At 46.1% G+C, this 23,712-nt stretch overlaps 1 protein-coding gene across 2 annotated transcripts in view; it reads right to left on the bottom strand.

Annotated features, from left to right (window-relative positions):
• Window positions 1-8,850, bottom strand: part of SLAIN1 (SLAIN family member 1) — a 174,669-nt gene extending 165,819 nt beyond the window's left edge. The window contains exon 1 of one of the 2 annotated variants that reach the window (XM_085622075.1): window positions 8,124-8,850. In XM_085622075.1, coding sequence (XP_085478201.1) covers window positions 8,124-8,614 — 491 coding nt within the window. In that variant the 5' untranslated portion in view covers window positions 8,615-8,850. The remainder of the gene's footprint in view (window positions 1-8,123) is intronic. The other variant, XM_085622073.1, reaches the window with a different exon arrangement.
• Window positions 8,851-23,712: the final 14,862 nt, after the last annotated feature.

Below are 23,712 nucleotides of genomic sequence, written 5' to 3'. Positions count from 1 at the left end.
CATAAATACTTTACACAGTGCCCTAAGTTAAGCCTTTCTGCCCTGTGCCATAGCTACAAGGGGGTTGAGCTCTGGTTAATGACCAGTGACTTTTACATTGACAAGTTAATATTATCCCTCGAGGTGGGTGCCTGTCCCCCCCCAAATATTAATAATGCACATTCTTGCAAGTAGCTTCAAAGAGAGAGAGTCTGGTTGAGAAGCAGCGTCAGCGTGGTAGTGCGCTCGACATGCAAGGTTCATCAAGTGCACTAAAGTCGTTAATGGTTTTTCCTTTTAGTTTTGCTCTCTTCTAGCCAGTGTTGTTTCACTGGCAACCACTTCATCATGATTTTATGTCTTTATAAAAATACCATTTGGTTACATTATTGAATATTCATTTCTGCATTAGGGACCACTATTGATGTAATGACTAATGTAGTTTATTCAGGGCCACTGCAATTATGCTTCTGCTGGATTTATGGATTTACTGTGCTTGCTACATAGTCCACTATCTTCAACACAATTAGCATATTTCAACAACAAAAAACTGTTTCTAGCTCTAACAGATCAAAGGATACTGAAAAAAGCGCATATGTGGTATGGCGGCAGACCCTTTGGAAACGTTGACTGCCTATATTTTAATTGCTGCTGTGGGTGTTAAACTCTGGTTTTTGAGTGGTATGTGTCCAGCCAGGGCTCAGCACCAGAATTAATTAAGAACAGGCACCGAAATGGGTCCCTCCCAGGCCTACATTTATGCGTTTTGCATTGCAAATAAAAACACTGCTCCGTTTGCTGGTAAATATGTGCAAGAATCCATGAGGGAATCCAAGTCAGTGATGCAGACACTGTTCCATTTCTCACTTTCTACTTCATGTTCTATGGAATATGCGTCCCCAACTGGGTGAGATGCAGGTGTGATCAGATGGTGGGGATGCAGAGCAATAAAGTGCTATGACTGAAAGGAGTGCACATTTCTCAGTGTTTGTCACTGTCATAGAGTTGTTCAGACTGCATGTTCATCCAGAGTTTGGCCACTCAGCACAGCACACACAGACATGGTCATGTATGGGCTGTTTGTACAGACAATTGTTAGAAATGGGGTTTCTGGTTGGCTAGGGCAAGCGCCCAAGCCAGGCAGAAACCACCACTCTGGTCATGGCAAGGGAGTTACACACTGAAAATAACCCCTGCTCACCCCCTTGGTAGCTTGGCACGAGCAGTCAGGCCCATCTCAGAGGCAATGTGTAAAGCGTTTCCGCAACACACTCACACAGCAGAGACACACAATGCACACCACAAAAGAAACTCCACACAAGGTTATACAAGAATAGCTTTTGTATTACTCATAAAACAGATTAGAGCATACTCACACATATATATACATATATATACACTGTGCCACCTGGCTCTAGGTATCACTTTACAGGCGATTATATAAATTACAGGGACAATCTGGCCACTGTCATACCCATTAGAGCACACAAGTAGTGAAAATCACAACCAAACAGTAACTACTGTCCTGAGGCACTTAACATAAACACATTATGCATAAATCATACTAGGCATACATCCATAATTAGCCCCAATGCACCACAGTAACACTGATACAGTGCACACATCACCCCAGGGCTGTACGCCCAGCCAGAACATAAGGTGAACACCAGGCCGACTGGCCTGCTCCTCTGGGGCCCATCTTGAGCTTCCCCGCAATGCCCTCTGTCCCACAAAGTCAGAGCTCCCTAATCTGCTTGTTCCTTCCTTCTGGACACGGGGCTTCCACTAGCCCCCTAGCCTGAAACACAGCTGAAACAATATCCCCAAAAGATACGCAAAGTAATCAGGGGGCGGGGTGCAACTCACCCTTGTCTCCTCTCGTTTGTGCTGCAGGGAGAATGCAGTTGCCAGCGATCGTGAGGTGCAGCTGCGATCAGGCCACAAAAGGTGGAGCAATTTCCCCCAGGGGCCTCCGTCAAGGTTTCGCCCTGGTTCCTCACTCTGAGGCAGCCCGCAACCATGCAGTGCAACCGCCCTGCAGCAAAAAGGGAAAACAAAACACAGGCTGTAGGGCACGGAGCGAAGCCTTCGTCGGCCCCGTCCACAACCAGGCGTCCCTCGACTGTCTTCCTCTCTCATCTCTCTGGTGTGCAGAGCGGAGTCCCCTGCGGCTTCCAGGCAACATGCGGGGCTCTCCCTTTCCTCCTGAGAGCCCCGCCCACGGTCAGGCACAGACTTGCCTAACTTCCGGCCTCTTCGTCGCTCGGGCAATCCCCGGCCATGATTTCCTGCCACTTGTGTTCTTCTCAGGCAACACGGAGCGAGCCTCCTACTGGGCACTCTGCCTTACAGCGCTCCCAGAGCGCGCCCTGGGGCACAGCTTTAAACAATACCAGTAAGGAGCAACAATACTTTCCAAGTGCTGTTGCTGGGACCCTCGCATAGGGTCAAGAACCTAGCACTCACCACGTGCTGTCTTTGAGGAACCAAGCACCAGGCTTAGATGAAGCACAGCACTCCTGCAGACTTTCTTGCATGTAGCAGAAAATAAAAGTAAGGAACCTTCCAGTTCTTATCCTGGAGTCTTTTGGGTCCCTGAGACTCCCACCAGGAGGCCAGCATGCAGGGCCTCCCAGCAGAGGGCAGCAACTAGGTCCCACGGCGGTTCCTCCTGGCAGAGTGCTCTCCCCCCAAGTCAGTTCCAAGCAGGTCTAACAACATAAAATGGGGTCACAGCCCCAATACTTATACCACTCATGTCTTTGTTATCCCCTTGGCACTTGGCTCTGTGCCAGGTCCAAAACAGTTCTGGGGGCACCTAACAACTGCCCAACAGTCCTTATTGTTAGTGTAGGCTCTGGCTCCAGACACACCACAGGGGGTGGAGCCAGCATTGTGGAAGGCAGGCACAGTCCTATTCAGGATCAGGTGCTACTCCTCCCACTACTGCAACTACAGATCGCCTATTCAGCCTAGCACTGACTCACCCAGCCCATCTGTAGCCACTGCACCTCCCCAGACCCTGTCATCCAGAGCCAGACATGCAATACACAACAGGCAGGCACAAAGAAACATTGCACTCAGAAATGCCCACTTCTAAAAGTGGCCTTTCTAAAATAGTGATAATAAATCTGGGAACACCATTACGCAGCATTTATTACCAATATTCCAAACATACCAAACTTGACAAGGCTACTCCTCTCATGTTAGGAATTACAACTGAAACACATATCAGGGAATCCCCAATGCATTCATATGAGAGGGCAGCCTCACAGTAGTGAGGAACCAAAATGGCTGTTTGTCACTACCAGGATATGCCACACAGTTAAGGCACATGTCCTACCTTTTACATACAGCGCACCCTGCCCATAGGGCTAGCCAGGGCCTACCCTAGGGGTGACTGATATATAGTAAAAGGGGAGTCACAGACGTGGCAACCACTTTATGTGCCACGTCACAGCGGCAGTAAACTGTGCGCGCAGGCTCTACAATTGCAGAGGCCTGAGACAGGTTTGAAAGGCTACTTTGGTGGGTGGCGCAAGCAGCGCTGCAAGCCCACCAGAAGCATTTAATTTACTGGCCCTGGGTATCTGAGATACCACTTTACAAGGGACTGATAGGTAAAATAAATATGCCAAACAGGTGCAGACCAATCTTACCATGTTTACCATAGAGAGCACATGCACTTTAAATTGAACAGCAGTGATAAAGTGCCCAGAGTCCTAAAACCGCCAACACCAGGTCAGAAAAAATACTAGAAGGAAGGCAAAAAGTTCAGGGATGACCCTGCTAAAAGGGCCAAGTCTAATAACGATTCAAATGAAAGATGTGTGACGGGGTACACAGCTGTCGAAATATTGACAGTGCCAATACAAAATGCAGTGGGCATGTGTCATCAAATGAGAGGTGATGTTGAAATAGAGGTGATGAAAGAAGTTCTTGTAGAAGTGAATGAAGTGCGAGACAAGCTGACGTAAGGACTTCAGAAACAGGCAAGTGGAGATTAAGAGCAAAATGAACTAATGCAGAGAGGGATTGCACGGGAAAATCATATTAAGAGAAGAATATGGGTTGTTATTTATCTGATACTGAATACAAATCAGTGCTAATAAACACTGGTAGCGGCAACTAGTCAGACTTGTTTTAGGTGTCTGTGTTTTTTGTTGTGTGACATATTTGGGTACATTAACAGAAAACTATTCGAGGCACCCAAATATGGGTCAGGTAGCATATGGCATCAAACAAAACATCCTAGTTCACATTTTATGCTACCCCCCCAATTACATAGACCATGCCTCTTGTAAACCATTCGAAGTTATTATTCTTTTACCCTCCATCCCCCAGCGCTTGGGCTGTGCTTGTGAAATCTCTTGCATTTAATCCATCTTAAAAGGGGGCTCTTATCAGTTCCTGGTCCTGAATTACTGTGTTCATTTGCTTCTGTGTGGAACTCTTCTTTTTTTTATCTTTCCCTGGCTGCATGCATTTACGATACTTCTCCTAAAACTGTTCACACTATTTAAGCCCCTTTCACTGGCAAAATGAGATCTCTTCCCACCAGAAAGGCAGACAGCTTCTAACAGTATGCAGGAATGCTTGCTTTTTATTACTTAGTTGTGTAAAGCAGATGCTTTAGCCTAAGAACATTTATGGCATTTCCTATTCATGACTCAGTACCTTTCTTTGCACTTTGTATGTATTTTCAGATTAATTTTTTCAACTTAATCTATTTGGTCATTATGATCAAATTTGAAATGTTGTAATAAACATTGCATGTTAAAAACAAAGTTAATATACAAGTGCTATGCTATATTTTAGTACTAAACAGGCAGCCACACATACAGTTACTCTGCAGACAACAGGGTCATGGTTTCAATGGTACAGTAGGTGCAGTAGCACCGGGCCCAAAAGTTGGCAGAACTCCTCTAAACACCTAATATTGCTATAGTTTACTAATAAACAGGCAGTCACAGTTGCAGTTATCGTGCAGTTGAAAGGGGCTTGATTTAAATGGTGCAGCAGGTGCAGTCGCAGCGGGACCAAAAGTTGCCATAACTCAACTAAACACCAAATATTGCTATATTTTACTACTAAACATGCAGTCACAAGTGCTATTATCTTTCAGACAACAGAGTCATTATTTAAATTGTGCAGTGGGTGCAGTGGCACCTGGCCCAAAGGTTGTCAGAACTCATCTAAACACATGATATTGCTATATTTCACAACTAAATGGGCAGTCATAAGTGCAGCTATCTAACAAGCACTAAGGTCATGATTTCAATAGTGCAGAAGGTGAAGTGGCACCAGGACCGAAAGACAACCCACTGAACACCTTATATCAAAATATTTTACTACTAAACAGGCAGTCAGAAGTGCAGTTACCTTGCAAACAACAGGGCCACGATTTGAATGGTGCATCAGGTGCAGTGACACCAGGTCCAAAAGTTGTCAGAACTCCTCTAAACACCAAACATTGCTATATTTTCGTGCCATACAGGTAGACAGAATTCCAGTCATCTTGCAGTTAAAAGGGGTTTGATTTGAATGGTGCAACAGGTGCAGTGGCACCAGGGCCAAAAGCTCTAGGACCCCACTAAACGCAGAATATTGCTAATTTTTACTATTAAACAGACAGTCACAAGTGCAGTTATCTAGCAGGCACTAGGGCCATGATTTCAATGATGCCAAAAGTTGTCAGAACACCTGTAAACACCAAATATTGCTATATTGAACTACTAAATAAGCATTCACAAGTGCAGTTTCCTTAAAGGCACTAGGGTCATGCTTTTAAAGGTGCAGCAGGTGCAGTGACGCCAGGGCCCAAAGCTCTAGGAACCCCTCTAAACACCAAGTATTTCAATATTTTACTACTAAACAGGGAGTTACCTTGCAGTTGAAAGCAGCTTGATTTAAATGGTGCAACAGGTGCAGTGGCACCAGGGCCAAAAGTTGTCATAACTCCTCTAAACACCAAATATTGCTATATTTTACTACTAAACAGGCAGTCACAAATACAGTTATCTTGCAGGCACTAGGGGCATGATTTTAATGGGGCAGCATGTGCAGGGGCACCAGGCCCAAAAGTTGTCATAACTCCTCTAAACACATATTATTGTAATTACATCCATTAATTCTATTACATCCCTCCTTCTTTTCATTTTTCTAAATGTTGCTATTACTTACCCACACTATACCACTAGTAACAGCACAATATATTGCCTTTTTGTACATAAGCAAGTCATAACACTTTAATCGACTTTCTGTAACTTATATTGTACAACTACTCAACAAGCTACAACTTACAACAAAAAACAGCTTATTATCAATCACAGAGGTGAAACCAAATGCATTTACCAATGCTTGTTTAGAGAGCCTCCACTTTTTCCTACCACTTACAAAACCGATTAAACTGGCACAAATGTGAAACGTTTTGCCTAGGCAGTATTTATTTTAAAACGACAAAAGGGCGAAATAATACCACCACAAAATGTGCCCCATTATGCTGCATAAATGGCTTTTCATGTCACACAATTTAGCCGACCATGCCGCATCTTTGGTCCGCCGATTTGGCCGCATGATTCCAGTCGCCCATACTAGAATTTCAACTACCTCACCACTGCTAAGAAGACCTGGGAAAAACACCGAACAGCTCTGACTCGTGGGAAAAGGGATTAAGAGATCAGAAAATTGAGAAAGGAGAAGAGGAATTCAGGAGACAGAAGGAATATATGGCATGCTGATTTACTCAGAATGTTCGCACCTAAATAAATTGGAGATTAGAGTAGTTTTAAAAATAAACCGATTTGCATCTGGGAACAGTCGGGTCACGAGGATAATGCCGGTGCTGAATGGCAAGCGTCTGGGGGAGGCTGAGCGTGGGCGCAGTCCTATTGACTGCATTAGCTCTTCATTAAAGCAAGGAATGTTGCATCTGCAGTCAGGGCACGGGCACGCGGCGGTAGCAGACTGAAAATCCCCGCGCTCTAGAACCCTTCCGTGGCATTTACCAAGAAGGGAAGGAACAGGGCGGGAACAGACATCTTCAGAACTGATAACATCTGCGTCACCGAGCATTCTAGTCGAATTTAGGCAACCCTGCCTAGTAGCTTGATAAAATCTAAAAAAAAAAAAAAAACGTACTTTGATAAAGGGTGTAACGCTTAATGAAACCCGAATTCGAAATACAGATGGATTCAATCTGATATGCCGGAATACATTAGACGGCGCTTTGAGGCCTTACAAATCAATGTAGTAAGCACTTTACTAATGTCACTCTCTCGCGCGACTAACTGACTGTGCGCTGCAAAGGAGATGGTACGATCTAGTTTATTTATAACGTTATTTCACCCACTTTGAAAGCTAACCAGCAGCAAAGAGAGTTTTGTTATGTAGCGCTTAGAGACATGTTGAATTGCGTGCCCTATGTTAGATGTATCTTTGGGATATATAGTGGCACGTCATTTACTTGAGAATGTCAGCCAAATGGGGTAGAGACGCACCAGAGGCGTCGTCACAGTAATATGCTTAAATATAAAGGCGCACCGGGAATCCCTAAGGAATATATTTATAACCTGGAGAGAAAGCGAACCCCCGAGACTCAGGCCCGAACCCAGAGAATTACGAAGCAGGGTGTCAAGCCGCAGCCGGCGAACAGGTGAACCACTGCTTGCAGCCTACTGGCTGCGCGCGATGGGAGTCTGGAGGACGCAAGCGGACACGTGGTCTGTGCCAGATCAATACAGCACTGCACACACCTGATTTTGAGCCACTTTGGGGTTTGCTGGGAAAGGGATTGTTGATACTGAAGTTGGAGAGCGTGGCCCGAATTGACCTGAGAGAGCGGCGGATGCCAGGTCCATTCATCCTTCTAACTATAGTATGCTCCGCTATTGTGAAACACATTCTAATTAGCACATGAATGCGCAACTAAATGAAATAACGCTAAAATAGTTAGATGGCCTGTGAAGGAACATTGACGTTCACAGAAACGCTCAAACCCGAGAGCAGGCGAAGAGATCATTCCACGGCTATCGAGGGAATAAACTAAAGTAGACAGATTTGGATAATTGGATTCTGCGACATATGGTAAGCCTACAGATCACAACACGAGAATCAAAGCCGTAAGAGGTGCAGAATCCCGTTACCATGCGTCTTCGTCACCGCTGCCCTCAGCATCCTCCAAGTCCAGGATCTCCACCTGGTCCAGCAGGGATGCGGTGGTACCGGTGGGGGAGGCTGGGGGTGTAGGTGGGTCCTCGCCGCCGGCACCTGCCGCCGGGTAGGAGCCGCCTGCAGATAGCTGCTGCTGGAAGAAGGCGTAGGGTTCTGGCTGGTACAGCAGGCCGCCGGTCGTGCAGAGCAGAGTGGGCACCGGGCTGGGCATCACGCAGAGCCCGGGGGCTCCCACTCGGTATCCGTGAGCTGATGGAGAGGCGGGCGGAGGCTGGTGCAATGCCTGCCGGTGCGGTGTAGGGGGGTGCTGGGCAGACTGCGGGCTTCCCCCGCTAGCCGCGCTGCAGTTTCTCCGGAGCTGCTCATTCTGCCTCTCCAGCCGCCGCACCAGCTCCTGCAGCTTCTTCACCTCCAGCTCGGCGCTTCCCGGCGCCATCCCGGGGCTGCCCCTCACCTCCGCCATCCGCAGCTGCAGGCGGGCAGAGGCTGCGCCCAAGCCCCGCCACCTCTCCCTGGCCGCGGCAGCCTGCCTTGGCCCGGGATGTCCCTTCCCCGGTCCTCGCCGTGTGCCAGCAGCCGCCCCCGCGGACCCTCGCCTCCCCTCGGCGTGGTGTGACTTGGCTCGTCGGCTGATTCGAGCTGAGATTGGCTCCCTCGCCCGAGCCTCCGTTGCTCAGCCTTGCGCCTCCTGTCAGTGACGAAAGATATGGGCAGGCCTTCCCATCCTCACCATGCAAAACCGGCAACCACAATAGGAACAAAGAGGCGGCGCTGCGGGTGGCTCTTACACTGGCAGTAGTGGCTAGCAAACACTTGCAGACCTCTCCTCTGTGGCCTGCGATTTCAAGGGTTTGCAACTAATTCGTTAGGCGATTAAAACTTATCCACAGCATATTTAAAATGAACTGTGGCCATTTGCAAGAAACGCAAATGAAGTTGCACCTTAGCGTCGAGACACAAAGGTATAAGGAATCCACCGCAAAGCTTCTTAGAGGGCCCTGGAGATTGGCCCTATAAAACTCGTGTCATTCCCTCAGACTGCCCTAATCCTCTCTTTATATGGTGCTGCTAATTGAAGGCTCAGCGAGGCGGATTATGAAGCAGCCAGACGGCCCGGCCCCTCATGGATACACACAATATGTTCAAACTTGAGAGGCGTGTGAGTGATACCTGTGGCACTTGGCTAGATACAGCGAGGGCCACTGGAATTATGCGATTGCGCGACGATTTTCACATAATTATAGACAGGGCTCGAGTCGGGGTACCACGTGGGACGCGTCCCCCCACTTATTTTACCGCGAGCTCGATAACTGGAGCAAATGGAGCCAAACATTCACTCTTTGGCCTCTCTGGGGCGAGATCGGAGTTCATTCAGAACGCTGCTCACGCGCTGGCTTCTCTGATGCAATCGCATCTAAGGGGTGAGCGAGGGGAGGCAGTGAGTCTGATGGTGCAAGCCACCTTTCGTGATGTCGTGACGTCAGCGTCCCCCCACTTCTTTTTTTAGGACTTGTGCCCTGATTATAGATTTACCGCGTTTGCCGCATAATCCATCCTCTGCCACATAATCTGCAGATAAAAAAAAAAAAAAATGTTTGTTTCTAACTCAAACGGTTCAAAAAATGTAGCAATGCATGTTGCCGCTCAGTGGAAGGCCCTTTGCAAAGCTTGACTGATCACCCTTCTGATTTGGGTGTTAAACTGGTACTAATGAGGTGCAACCAATGCCTACTCAGCGTTAATAAGTGTATAAATAACAAAATAAGGACGTCATACTGTTACAAAATGTGCCACATTATGGCTCATACTTTGCCTTTTCTTGCCACATAATTTACTCAACCCTGTCGCAAAATTTGGCCCTCTCTGGCCGCATAATTCCAGAGGCCCTGGATATAGCTCATTAGAGGCAGATCACTATGACTGGGCAACGATGTCATTCATGAATGGTATCCCTCATGTATAGTCTTTAGTGCGTAGTTGAGTACATCCCAAGAATAATTTAATCAGGAGGGCGGACAGGGCTGTGAAGGGGGAAAAATGAGTGCAGGTACTCAATCAAATAAGATGCAGCGCTTGGGCTGGGCTAAGGGGCGGGTTTAAGAGTGAGCAGTTCATGGGCTTGAGTTGGAAGGTTGGTAAATTGAGTAGAATCAATACTCAATACTGTTTAACCCTTTCGCTGCGGCGCGAATTCCGCCGCAGCGCTGGGGGGGTTTGGGGGGGTTGACGGCGCCGCTGTGCTCATGACGGAACAACGCCTTCATGAGTCACGGGTGAGCTGTGCTCATGATGGCGTGGTTCCGTCATGACTCCACCCACTGCGCTAATCGCCCACACAGGCGGGGAATTAGCGCCGCGTGGGAGGAGCGCCCGCCAACGGCCGCAGCATGACGGAACCACTCCGTCATGAGCACAGCGCACCCGTGGCTCATGACGGAGTGGTTCCGTCATGAGCGGGGAACGGGTTAATAGTAGCATCTGTTATTTACAGTGCTTAGATGAGGACAAAGAGTGAATTTGATTTCTTTATGGGTGACTAGGTTTACTACATAATGTAAAGCATACATGATAATGTTTCCAATTATAAACTAACTCTTGCCAAAGGTTGACAGTGATGTTCTTACCTTTGTTGCTCTCCTCTTCTGCAGTCTCTCTCAATTTTCTTATCAGCTTTCTGTTTACCATGGGTCGCATTATACATGTGGCGCAATTTCCTTAATTGTGCAGGGTGCACCTTTAAAAAGGTGCGCCCAGCGCAATGAAGGATGATACACCATATTACGATGAATGCGCTGCCCTCGGGGCAGCCACAAACTCATGCTGCCCTGGGGGCAGCGCATCCAGGTGAAAAACAGAGCGGATATTACTTAAGGGGTGGCTTTGTCATTAGGTGTAATGGCAAAGTGGATTTGGCAGTGCCAGACACTGCCTGGTCAGTCTGCAGTAGCAGGCTGTGGTCTATTTTGTCTCTGTCACATGCAGGTTGGCACAATCAGTGCTGCAGCTCTGGGTGAACACTCTGCCATACATGCCCTCAATACCTGGGTACCATATACTAGGGACTTATAAGTAAGTCAGTACTTGTCAATTGGGTGTAACCAATTCAACATAACTTGGCATAGCGTTAGAACGCTGGCACTGGGGTCTGGTTAGCAGGCCTCAAAGCACCCTCAAAGTCGAAAAACCAGCATCAATAGTTCACAAATGTGGGGCTGAGCATGCAAAAAGAGGCATTTCCTTACAACTTTTATTGCAAGTTTATGGCTGCCAGGTTTAGGCAGTGGTATACTTTTCTTTTTTTTGGATTTATTTTTGTACCATATGCTTGCAATAAGAGATAATAAAATATTCAAGCTCAAAATTGTTTTAGACCTCACAAGATCAGCAATTTAAAATAACATACATTTACATTCACTTTAATATTTTTCCCAACCATATTAAAGTAGCTTCAAAACACACTTGGAAAATGTATACACCTTAAAACAAACATATTCAGACTGTGGAAACAATAGCATCTTGATCTATATCAGTTAATCTATATTTTAAATATAGTGTGTTTAAAAAAATGATTCCATGGCTCTGTCAACACTGGACAGGTGGAAATTACATGGAACACATCTTGCTTTCCTTCCCAGTATAAAGGGCTCAGGTTGGAGTCCGGCCCTTGGCCAACCCATCTGCCGGTGTAAGCCTTCAGAGGGAGAATACCTAGCCTTAACTGTAGTATGCATCGTTGTACTATGGGCCTGATTCACAATAGGCCTCTGCACTTGTGGTAGAGGCCCCGCAGTCGTGGTGAGACCTCCGAACTGCAGTATATCATTGTGGTGGTCCCGCCACGAGTGAGGGCCCCCGCCACAACTGTGGGGCCGCCATCACGAGTGCGGAGGCCCTTTGTGAATAGGGTCCTATGTTCCATCCATAGTGACTGATAGATGATAAAATATAAAAGTGGCACTAGCTTTGTCAATGTTTGTTGAAACTAGTGGTGGAAAAGAAATTCCCTCCTGCTACCCTTAACTCTATCAGTAGCTGGACTCAAGGGCTAGCTCAGGGTAGAGCTACTCTTCAAACAGATGTTTAGGTCAGGAATTTAAGGCATTTTATCTGACTCTACCTGGTCAGACTATCCCTCTCCTGCTTTGGTGAAAGTTACTTTGTTCAAGGATTTCCGCCTGAAATGATCAAGTTTATTAAAGGCACGGAGGCAAATATTATGCAGCTCCTTTTTACAGAGGACACATAGCTGCAAACCAATACATTATATAAAAATGGCAGGCATATCTGGGCGGTGGTAGTGGTAGAAACTGCAGGAATAGTCCAGCAACTGGGATTATGTGATAAACAATAGATTCTTTATGGGCCTATTCCCCTCTCTTTAGAATTGTCTTGTGTCCCTCTGGTGAAGGTGCCTTAAGGACCTCGAAAGGAAAAGATTAAATACATGTATGGCATCATCTTAATCAGTTTCTGCTGGTTATGAGAAGCTCTAGCTGGAAATAGAGCACATAATATATCCCATAGGGAAAGGGCTAAGCAAGAGGAGAGATGAGAAGGTTTAGAGCCACACTTTATGACTGTATGACCAGACCGTACTGTATATATGCCAGGTGTCCCTAAAATAAGTACAAAGGTGAGTCTGATGGTACTGAAGAAGCGTAGTTTACTGCTGTGGTTCCACCCACAGCATGAGGCGACCTCCTGTCCCGGTGATCGGAAGGCAACTGACTCGATGCCATTCGAACCCTGGTCAGTGTCCACTCCATGCGCGGGACACATTCAAGTAATAACAACATTGAGCAACAATGAGCAGGTCTCGCACACACATCCAGTAATAACACTACAACAGTCCCCAACCTTTTCCATAATGAGACCTACTTCTGAGCAATGAAAATCACCCTGAGCTATCAGCAGATATTATCTCAGTTACAATGGTGACCCCACCCAATTAGATTGAAATAATGACTAGTCCACGAACAATTACAAGTAGTGACCACCCAACCACATACGGTGGCATCACAGTAAAGTCAGAAAAACCCTCAATACAACAGCCCCATGAAAGTCTGTCAATTACACTAAGAGAAGACTGTTGATCAAGTCAATAGTATAATGGAACAATCGCTAGGCCCATGTGAATATTTGAGAATGTTCTATAAATTGTGAGCGGAATCGTTTGCACCTCTACCTGAATGAGCGCAACGTTAATAGCCACATTGGTCTGTTCTACTACCCAATGGAAGCATCTTGCTAAGAAGGGGAGGAAACTGCAGCCCAAGGATTCTCAGTGCAAGTCATGAGCCAAGAGGAATGAATATGCAGGAGATGTGCTGGTCTGGTTCCACATGGCCATAAACATATTAGACTATATTTAGAAAGGGTATGCAGTTCCTAAGGAGGATGGTTTGTTTGTGAGGTCAATTCTCAAATCCGTCAATATTGACTGGACTCAATGAACCTTTAGGTAGGGAAGGGGAGTTCCCATATTAGGAACTAATGCCCTCACACACCCAGCAAGCTAGGTGTCATGCTTCATCATCTGGGCCTGCTCCTCGTCGGGCCGGCGGTGCAATGCCCGACGGGCACCCGTGAAGGGGCTCCTTGGCGGAGATCTTTTGTTCCTTGCCGTTTAGTGCGTGGGTGTGAGGGGCCTGAAGGAATGTAGATGAGTGGAGTGAGTTAAAAAAGATTGGATAGTCTGTTAATTGTGTTTATTCAGGACAGCTGTCCACCTCATTAAAAAGTTAGAGGAAGATGGACAGTTAGTGTGACTTGTATTTGTCTCTAACTGTCTCCTACTCTAGTGGTCGACATGTTTCATGCCCTCATGGCATTTCGTCAGGACCTGTGTGTGTTTCTATCTACAGTGTACAGAGGGTGATAATATCACTATCTGGGTCTGACACCACTAAGGTGTGCCAATCGTCACAATGGAGCAACCTAGAGCGACAGGTATTAGTGCTTCAATCAGCTCGTGGCGGTATCACTGGCTAGCCCATTAGCTATAGTTTCATATTATAGCACTGGCGGTGACTGGTAGGTTACGAACCACCTCAGGCAACATGAAACTATAGCTAATGGGCTAGATACACCCTCTCACAGCTCAGCCAAGTGGGATTGGGACAACCAAAAGCCATCAAGAATGCAGGGCGATATCCAGCAGTCACCTTCGACCAAGCTCTGGTGCAAGGACGCCCTGCTTAGTCCTAAAGAAGGAAAGCCACCTGCTAATGTAATTCAAACAGCAGAAACATTAATTAGCCAGCACTCCAAGAAGGTCTCCTTACTTTCTGTTCATTCCAATGCGGTGCAGGATCCATCACATCAAAACGTAAGAATGCCCATGACAAAAAAGAGAGCACAAACACCTCAGAAAAGCCAGGAACAATAAATGGAAAAGGAAAGTATTACAAAGATGCCCCCAACCCTGTCATATTAATGAGGATCCTGGCAATCAGCAGATCCCAAAGGAAACCCAGTAGCAACAAGGAACAGTCCCCCTTACTCTTTATTTCTGCAAATGGAAGGGACCAATAATAAAATTCAGCTGGCAGGGTCTAGTCATTCTGATTTGAGCATAACGGGCTCTGCAACTCAAGACCCAGACAAGCACCCAATGTCTTCTGTAGTTACGTCAGACATAGGATCTATCAATTTCAAGCCACTAAAACATCACACACTCGGGAAACAGCACCCTTACCTACAACTAGAGACCTTTTTCTCCCAACAACCATCACAGCTATCACCTATGACTGGTCAAGCCAAGTATTTCCAATCTTTGCAAGGTCACACGGTCTCCCTCATGTTACCACCTTAACCGGCGCTTTTTGCCCACCAGCAATTTAGCAGTTACACCTGCTTAGCCAACCGCCACTAGGACACATGGCCTCAGCACAATCCAGCCATTCGCCTCCATCACTATAAGAACACTATACTTGGTCATCTCTTTACCCTGTGCAAGGGGCACCACCAAAATCTCTCGATTAAACTACCGACAAGTATTCAGTAGAGCTTGAACTGGTTGCACGGTATAAGACTAGAGGACCCCATGACGTACTAAACTGGAGTGCCATTTTAAAATTGGCAAGCACTCTTCCCAACCTTAAACATCTACAAACAAATCACATAGAAGGAGTTGAGTTCAAGCTCAATCCGTCCATCCCAGGCAGCGATATAATGGTAGTTACTTGGGTCAATCCAAAGATAGCAACCCAGGTATGGCAAATCAAGGAGGGCTTCTCCAGTTGGAACATTGAAAAAGCCAGACTCTGAGACTTATCTGAGCCCTCTTCTTCTCCTATAGAGATCATCACTGAAAAGGCAGATACCAGCTAGCAGTGTATTAAGGGGAGCAATAGGTCCCACAGATCAACAAATTCACACACTGTAAAACTGAAGCATTCAGCAAATTGATGTCCTAGGAGCACCAACCTACATGAGGCACGTCTCCCTGCAACCATAGCAGGGTCCTCTCCCAAGAGCTACGTGAGCGGTATAAATTCAAAAACAAGAGGGTCCTTGCCACAAACTCCATCCCCTAGAATTGTGTTTCTGGAATGTGAATGGCCTTAGCAGTAAGGTGGGTGAGAATGACTTCACTGCCTATCTTCAAAACTTTGAAATCCTGCTATTGCAGATAACCTGTATATAACAGAAACAATGGTTCCAGCTGAAAAATATACAAATCTAGACTGATAATAATATGCACAATCGCAATCGTAATGGGTTATGATGATGTCAGAAAGAAAGGAGACCCCATAGACCTCTGTTCGTATTTACATTAATTCTTTTATAGGATTCAAAGAATATACAGATATATACAACAAGAAAAAAGAAAAAAACAATAGTGCTTTGTTGTCCCCAGTGTGAAATTGTAACCATAGAACAAAAGGTGAAAAATATGTGATATATACAACTTTGTTTCCCCAATCTTTAGGTGACCATTGATAACTTCGCAGTAATGTCAGCTACTGTGCACAATAATCAGAGCTGTTGAAGTGGTTCGCTTAAATTTGCTGTCAACGATGTTTCGACCCTGCGTTCGTTAAAGGGTCTCTTCAGGACAAAGGGATAAAGGGACAGCTGATGGAGATTGCACAGCCACATGAAGAAAGTGAAGTGTGTGCAACACCAGTAAAGTGAAAAGGTAGAAAGAATACTCACACGGTAGGTGTGAGGAGCGAAGAGACTGGCTGGCAAGCATGGATATGGTCACTGTGCTGAACAGCTGTGTCTCAGGCGATCAATTGCAGAAAGGACCGGTCAGTTACAGATGCGAATGAATCTCACGATAGGTTGCGCAGGGGACGCAGCAGCTCCAGCCTGTACAAAGTAATTACTTGAACCGAGGACCCAATTGTGCCGTCTGTGCAGGAATGAATCTTTTAAATGTATCGGCTACGCACCAAAAATGGAAACGCTCAATCCATCTGCCTGGTATCAGTGTGCATATTATTATCAGTATAGATTAGCATATTTTTCCACTGGAACCATTGTTTCTGTTATATATGAATTACCCTGGTTCCTAGTGAGTAGGGTGTCCCTTGTTCTTGTTCTCGATTGCAGGAAACCTGATCGCAAGCTCTGACGCCACTTACTCGATTCAAAGAATTCCATCCTGAAGGAACAGGCAGGAAGTGCCACAGGTGGTCTATCTATATATTTTGGAACTCACTCTCAGTGGTCCCAAAAACACATTGACCTGGGATTAACAAGGGCTCAATGTGTCAAAACTCTTAGCCTCTTCCACAATATAAAACGACTTCAGCCTCCTAATATGCAACTTATATATCCACCTCTGTCACAAGAGCAAAGCTGGAAAAACAGTGTCTCTGATCGCACTACTTAAATCTCTTTCCTTTACTTTCCCCCAAGCCTGACTGGTATTCTAAGGGGACTTTAACATGCATTTCTTGCAAAGCAGTCCACCATCATCTTAAGATTGTCAAACACATATGATTCAAACATTACGATTAGTAATTTCACCTCGTACCAGAAATGACCAACATCGAAAAACATTGGTCTCTATACACTTAATGGCCGTCTGCCCCTGGATCAACGAGCAGTTTCTACTAGGTAATCACATAAATCCAACGCAATCTTCGACTACACCCTGGTAGATGCAGAGTTGTTTCAACGATCACCCCCTAGGGCATAACAGCCAGAGTACAGAGCGATCATTTCCCTCAGAATGTGGAGTTACTACCTTGTTACAAACTAGGCGCTGGGAATGGTGGGGAACCAATAACCAGTCCTATAGGGTGGAGAGGTCCTTTTCTCTTTTCGGGAAGAGGAGGGGGGGATACGTCCTCCCAAGTTAAATCCACAAAAACATATAGGTATCCCACCTAGTGTCACAACAACATGGCGTGAGGGTGGAGTGCTCGCCCTAACTAGACACCGCGCCACAAGAAGCAAGAAAGGAAAATATTCCTTTTCTTTAAATAACCCTCACACACTCTAGTAGTGTCATGCTTCATCATCGGGTTCACCCTGACTCCTAAAGGTCAGGGTGGGCTCAAGCGTATTCCAAGGTGCTCTTAAAATAAATGTGCTAGGGGGAGTAACTATAGATTATAAACCTTTGCTCGCTCCAAGGTTACCCTTTATTCACAGGACTGTTGGGGATGATAAAAATAAAGACTAAGGGGTGTTTAGGATACTATTGTCCTACGACCCTTCATTGTCCAACAAGTTTCAGCCCTACTCTCAAAGGCCTTAACAGTTCCGGGCTTTCGTCAGGGTGATATGACTCACCTCCCCAGTTTTCTAGCTATTTGCACTGTGTTTGTTCATATAAAGCATGCAAAATAAAAGTGCATGCATAGGCACTAAATATACTTGCCCCTTTCTTATGATCTGACCTGCAACAGTAGAGTAAAGTATTTTAGGGGTCTATTTGCATTTTCAAGCCGTAACATCTTGTCTTTTAGTGAGGCATAGTATGTGCTTCTAGCCAAATTGTGATTATTCCAGTTGGAGGAATGCGCTATACCCATGCACGTTGTTCAGTCCGTGAAAAAGTGGAAGAGTGGAAGTGGAAGGGTCTGCTTCCGAGTCATATTGTTTCCTTTAATCGTCTTTTATATAGGGATACAGCATTCTTGGGAAAATGTCTTCAAGTCTTTCTGTGGTCTATTGATCTTGCTCTGCATGTGGAAATCTTTATGTTCCCCAATCTCCTTATTTATTTGATCAAGTCTTTTTTTGAAGAGGGTGATCTTTATTTGTGTGTCCAGGGCATCTTCACTGGCTTCAGTTTTAATTATCATAGCTTCAGTTAGAGGTTTGGCTGTGTTTATAATTAAAATTAGCCAGTCCTTTGTGCACCACCATACTATAGAGACCACTCTTTTTATAATATGGGGTCCTCGAGGAAGATTCTCAGTTCATTATTCACTAGTAATCCTGTGAGTTTTTCTACAGGGCCACCCTGTTACCTTTCGCCCTCGAGGAACAAGAAACCCATACACATTGGGTGAGTTGAAGTGACAGGGTGTGCAGGCAAGGATGTCTGTGTGATGCTTGATGTTGTGATGTTTAAAGATATCTGGTACATAATGCAGGTGGAAGGGTTAAAGCACCAATTTACTTGGGCACAAACATTTGTTAAAAATAGCACTTAATAAACATTAGAACATTGGAATGTTGGAAGCTCCATTGAAAACAATGGAGTGCTCCAGGCTTATAATGGCTGGTATAAGCCCGGAGCTCCAACATTCCAATGTTTCTTTGTTCACAGCTCTGGCTGGTATAGTCTGCTACAGCGGGCTATAAGGCTATAATAATTCATAATGTGCTGTTTCTTGTATATTCTCGCCACCTGAGTTTGGGAGGACGAGTTGATGCATGCACCAGGAGGTCACACATTGCGCAGCGCCGCAGGTGAGAGCTCTTTGAATGAGTGGCATGGTGTGAACAAAACACTTTCATTTTTCACAGACTAAACAATGTGCATTGGTTATAGCGCTTTCCACAACTGGAATAATCACAATTTGGCTAGAGGCACTTACTATGATTTTGCAGCTTAAGCACTTGAACAAAGGCTTTTCTGAAATTGACACGGTGGCCCAAATATTGGAGCTGCACCACCGCAAGAAGTGGCAGTGTCCGAGCGTTGAGGGGACCACTGGGGAGATATGTATGAACTATCAGTTCTATAATACTGTGTGTCATAAAATCACACGTGGTCCTGAGGGGACCAATAAAAAGACTGTCATTGATGGTTTGATAGTTTGCAGTTAATCTGTGGAGTGACGCAGCTGGCAGCCTGTGATCAAGAACAAGGATGTTTGAAACGCATTAGGCAGATGCCGGATTCCTAATATTATCAGCTTTGTTGTGCCAATTTCCTCAGCACTTGGACAAAGGCTTTTTTGATCTATATAAGTGGCATTATAGGTGGGTATTGTAATAATATAAATACTAATATTTTAAAACCAAAACAACAGAAATTCACCAGTAATAGTTTACTGAGCTAACTATAACTCGCGCCTCCGTCATGCACTGCTTAAAACCTCACATATTACATCAATCATGACATGTTAAATGAGATCATTGATTATAATGGTAGAATAATTGAGGTTGGACCTTTGAGCTTGAAATGCATCCTTTAAACAAAATGGCACTGCAAAATCAGGTACCAGTGGTTTTCACACCACCCCATCTGAAGCAGATGTAAACAAGCACCGGTGGGAAGTTCTGGAGATGCCGACCGGGGAGGGGACACTGATCCATATGTGGTGGTCCTGCATGAACATTAGCCCCTGCTGCGACCCAGCGCTTAACATATCAAGAACATACTGGGTGTACCAATAATGACAGATACAAGAGTCATTGTGCTAAGTGCAAGAGATGATGGCATCACATTTTTGATGACTGCAGAGAATGCCTTAATGCAACACATGGTAGGGGCAGCAAATAGGCTAATAGCTTCTTATTGGAAAAGAAAATAATTTTGTGCGCAACTACAAGATTTAAAGTCTGTGGCACCTTATAGCACTGGAAAAATTGTCATGCAGATTCTTAAAAAATAAGAGAATGTTCTGTACAACTTCTCACAAGTTAGAGGAAGACCTCACAATATGCCATCTTGCTCACTGTATATAACGGCGTAAAACTGTTCACTAAGTACACAAGGAGTATATATATATGACTGTTTTTTCTTGTTTCCACGTAGTACTGTTCCTAAGCAAGGTGAAGGATGCACATTCATATTTGTTATTGCTACGACATCACCCCATCCTGATTGAACTCCACTGGCTCCCCTTGCCGGCCTGCACTGTCTTCAAAACTAGCTTCAAAATCTACAAATCCACCATGATTGGCACCCCTGTCTACCTGGCTGACAAGCTCACCACATCCATTGGCTCTTCACACACCCACATCCAGAATGCCATCACACTTGAGATGAAGAAACGCAAAAAAGATAAAACAAGGCAAAAGACCTCACCATCCATGCATCTAGTGTGAGAAGGTGACCTGATATATGCTGTCCACTAGTTCTAGTGGGCACCCTGTATCAGTCCAAACAACCCCTTATGGTGAATGGTTAAAGACAACCTTATATGAAAGCTATCCTAGTGGTAGCTATGGAGAGCAGCCTTCAGGCTAAGTCTTGAAGGAATGTAAAGCAGCTTGTTTTACCAGTCTATAATCTCTTGAATGATCAAATGAAAGGACAACCACACCAGGTATATATTTAAAATATATGTATTTAGGTTAACACACACCCCTCTAGGCTCTTTATGAGACTGGAGTTTGAAGTACTTAAGTTACAAGGTAGTAATCATCAGTAATAGCACAAATACACGTTTGGGCCCTAGGGGCGTACCATACCACATACCAACAAAGTGGTAGAAGAACCATGACTGGAATAGAGACTAGGCCTATAGCCTGTAGAATCGCTGTGACCCCAAGGAACCACCCAAGGTAGTGACACAGGGGACCCACGGGGACTGTATGCAGTGTGTAAACACAACCGCAGGTTCCCGTTATCTTCTATGGGCAATGTCGCGGTTCGAAATTTAAAGATTAGGGACACTTCTAATCGAGTCAGGACCAAACCCTTTTGGATTAAAGAAGTTCTAGGGCTAGCACCCACGAGAGCACCGGAGTACTAGAGTTACCTCACCTAGGGAAGCCGGGTGCATAGGTGTCTTTTGGTGTCGGGTCGCGTCGTCGATTTCAATGGAAGCCTGCAAAGAACTGCTGCTGCCGTGAAGAGGAGAAGTGTCCGAAGAGATCCAAGCCTGGATCTAGGATGTAAGGAACCTGAAAGTAGAGGGGACAGAGTCTGGGTCACCTGCCAGTGACATAGGGCAGGATGGACCAATGCCCACAGATGTCGGGTGCTTCAGGTGAGTTGATGGGTGTCTTTACTCTTCAGCCACGAGGTCCAGGAGGCATCGACAAAGTCCACGAGCCGGATTCGAGCTGTCCTACGAAGTCTGTCGAGTGCTGCGGTGTCGGCGACCAGAATAGACTCAACAAGCCTTGGGAACGGCAAGTCACTGGAATTTAGAGAAAGGACTGCGGTGCAGACCAGCAAGGTCTGAGAGACTCACCCAGTGAGGGTAAGTTGGGGCACGTCTGGAGCAACCAGGTAAGCCCAATCAGAAAAGGAGTCGCCTTCGTGGGGACCTGCTAGCCAACAGGCTAGTGATCGCGAAGGAGCCTCAAGCGGTCGCACTTGAAGCTGGCCCACGGTCACTCGTGGAGTGGAGGCCAACAATCTTCGGTTCAGGAGGAGCTCAAGGCTGGAGCTACTGTGAGCCCAAAGCACAACTTTGAGGAGGACCAGGAAGATAGTGTTGCTGCAAAAGTTCACGGTGTCCAGGGGTCACGGTTCCATGTCACCCACGATAGCCACGGGCCTCAGCTTTGCTGTGCACTCAGGGTAGCCTCGGGAAAGTCTGGAAATCTACCTCTGGGGATGCAGAGACTTCGGCGTCTGGCTTCAGAATTGCAGACCGGTCAGTTGCTTCTTTGGTGCCTGCCAAGCTGGGGAGTCACTCCTTGACCCCAAGGGAGATCTCTTCAGTCTTCTAGTCAGGATAGAACGTCGAAGGTCCAGGATGTACATTGCAGAGTTTCATCCAGGGTAATCTAAAGTCCTAGGGACTGGATTCCTATACTTAAAGTGAGTTTAGGGGATGGACTAACTCTAAGTCCCCAACCATGGGTGGGCCAGGAAAGAGGGGTGGTTACACCCATTTCCTTTGTCCAGTTTTGCGCCTGAGCAGGGGCAGGTAGCCCCTGCAACCGGTTTGAACTGGAGTATGCACAGGGGCACCAAGTTTGCCCCCAGTGCAGGACTTCAAAGCACCAGAGAGTGCTCCCGCCCAGCCCCAATAAACATCAGCCTGTCTGGGGAGATGGGGACACCTCCCCTCGACAGGAAACCTATTGTCCAAGCCTCCCCTGCTGGAGTTTCGGTCAGCAGCAGGAGGCCAGACCCATGTCTGTGGCAGAGGCATCCATTTTGTGATGCCAGGGCTCAGGAAATTCCTACCGGGTTTAGACAGTGTGAACATGTCTCTCCCTCTAGAAGGGTGGAATGCTACCTCCGCCGCCAGAACTGGTGGGGGGGGGGTAGTATTCCCAAGCGTTTGACACCAAACATGACATGTTTTAATGCAGCCATCCCAAAGTTAGCATTTACAGCGAGGTTATAATGCACTTAAGAGTATATGGTATGTCTGTATCACAGAACAGCCATAAGGAAGTATTTCCGAAAGCTGCAGAGGGGCTCAGCTCATGCTTGGGCACCCTCCCACATAAAACCAAGCACTCTGCCTTCAGGATTGTCAAGGCCTGCCATAGGACTGTCTTATAGGTTTATATGTGTCTGTATAGGGTAGTGATATAGGTAGCCTATACCACTGTAAGGGGTGAAAGCACACCCTTTCCCAGGCTGCAGTAGCAGACCTGTGGTGCCATTTTGGAGTGCTTCCCAGGGGTGGCATAATGCATGCTTCAGCCCCTGGTAGGCCTCTGAGGTACCTTACCTATGCCCTTGGTACATAGTATACCATATACTAGGGGCTTATAAGGCACTCCAGAATCCAATTAGATATGTACCTAATGTACATGGAAATCATTTTACAGAGAAAGCAGATAGACTGGGGCCCTGAATAGCAGGATCCCAGTCCAAAAAAGTCATAAACCAGCAAAACACCAGGCAAAAAGTGGGGGCAACCATATAGTCAGATTCCACCTTCCTACATACCACCCCCCCAAACGAAAGGAGATAAGGCTAACCTTGGCCAGTTGAGCCTTTATTGACTAAGTGGCCATATAAGGAAGCACCTGCACTAGCATGGTAGCCCCCTGTTTCATGGTCCACTGAGCTATTCCTCACCTTAAGGGCATTAAAGGATCTCCACCATGGGGAATTACTACCTGTGGTGTGTTTTGGCAAAGTAGGAGGCTGGTGAGGTGTCTGAGTAGAGAAGTGAGGCCCTAATAAAGTTGACCCCAGCTTCCTCAGGTCACTTGTCACCATATATGCCTCTCTTTCCATGACTGAGTTGAACTTTGCTCTAAGGGTCAACCATTGGCTGC

Source organism: Triturus cristatus, chromosome 8 (genome assembly GCF_964204655.1).
Source record: "Triturus cristatus chromosome 8, aTriCri1.1, whole genome shotgun sequence".
Taxonomy (NCBI): Eukaryota; Metazoa; Chordata; class Amphibia; order Caudata; family Salamandridae; genus Triturus; species Triturus cristatus.
Note: the sequence above shows the minus strand (reverse complement) of the source record. Positions and strands in the feature narration are given on the sequence as shown.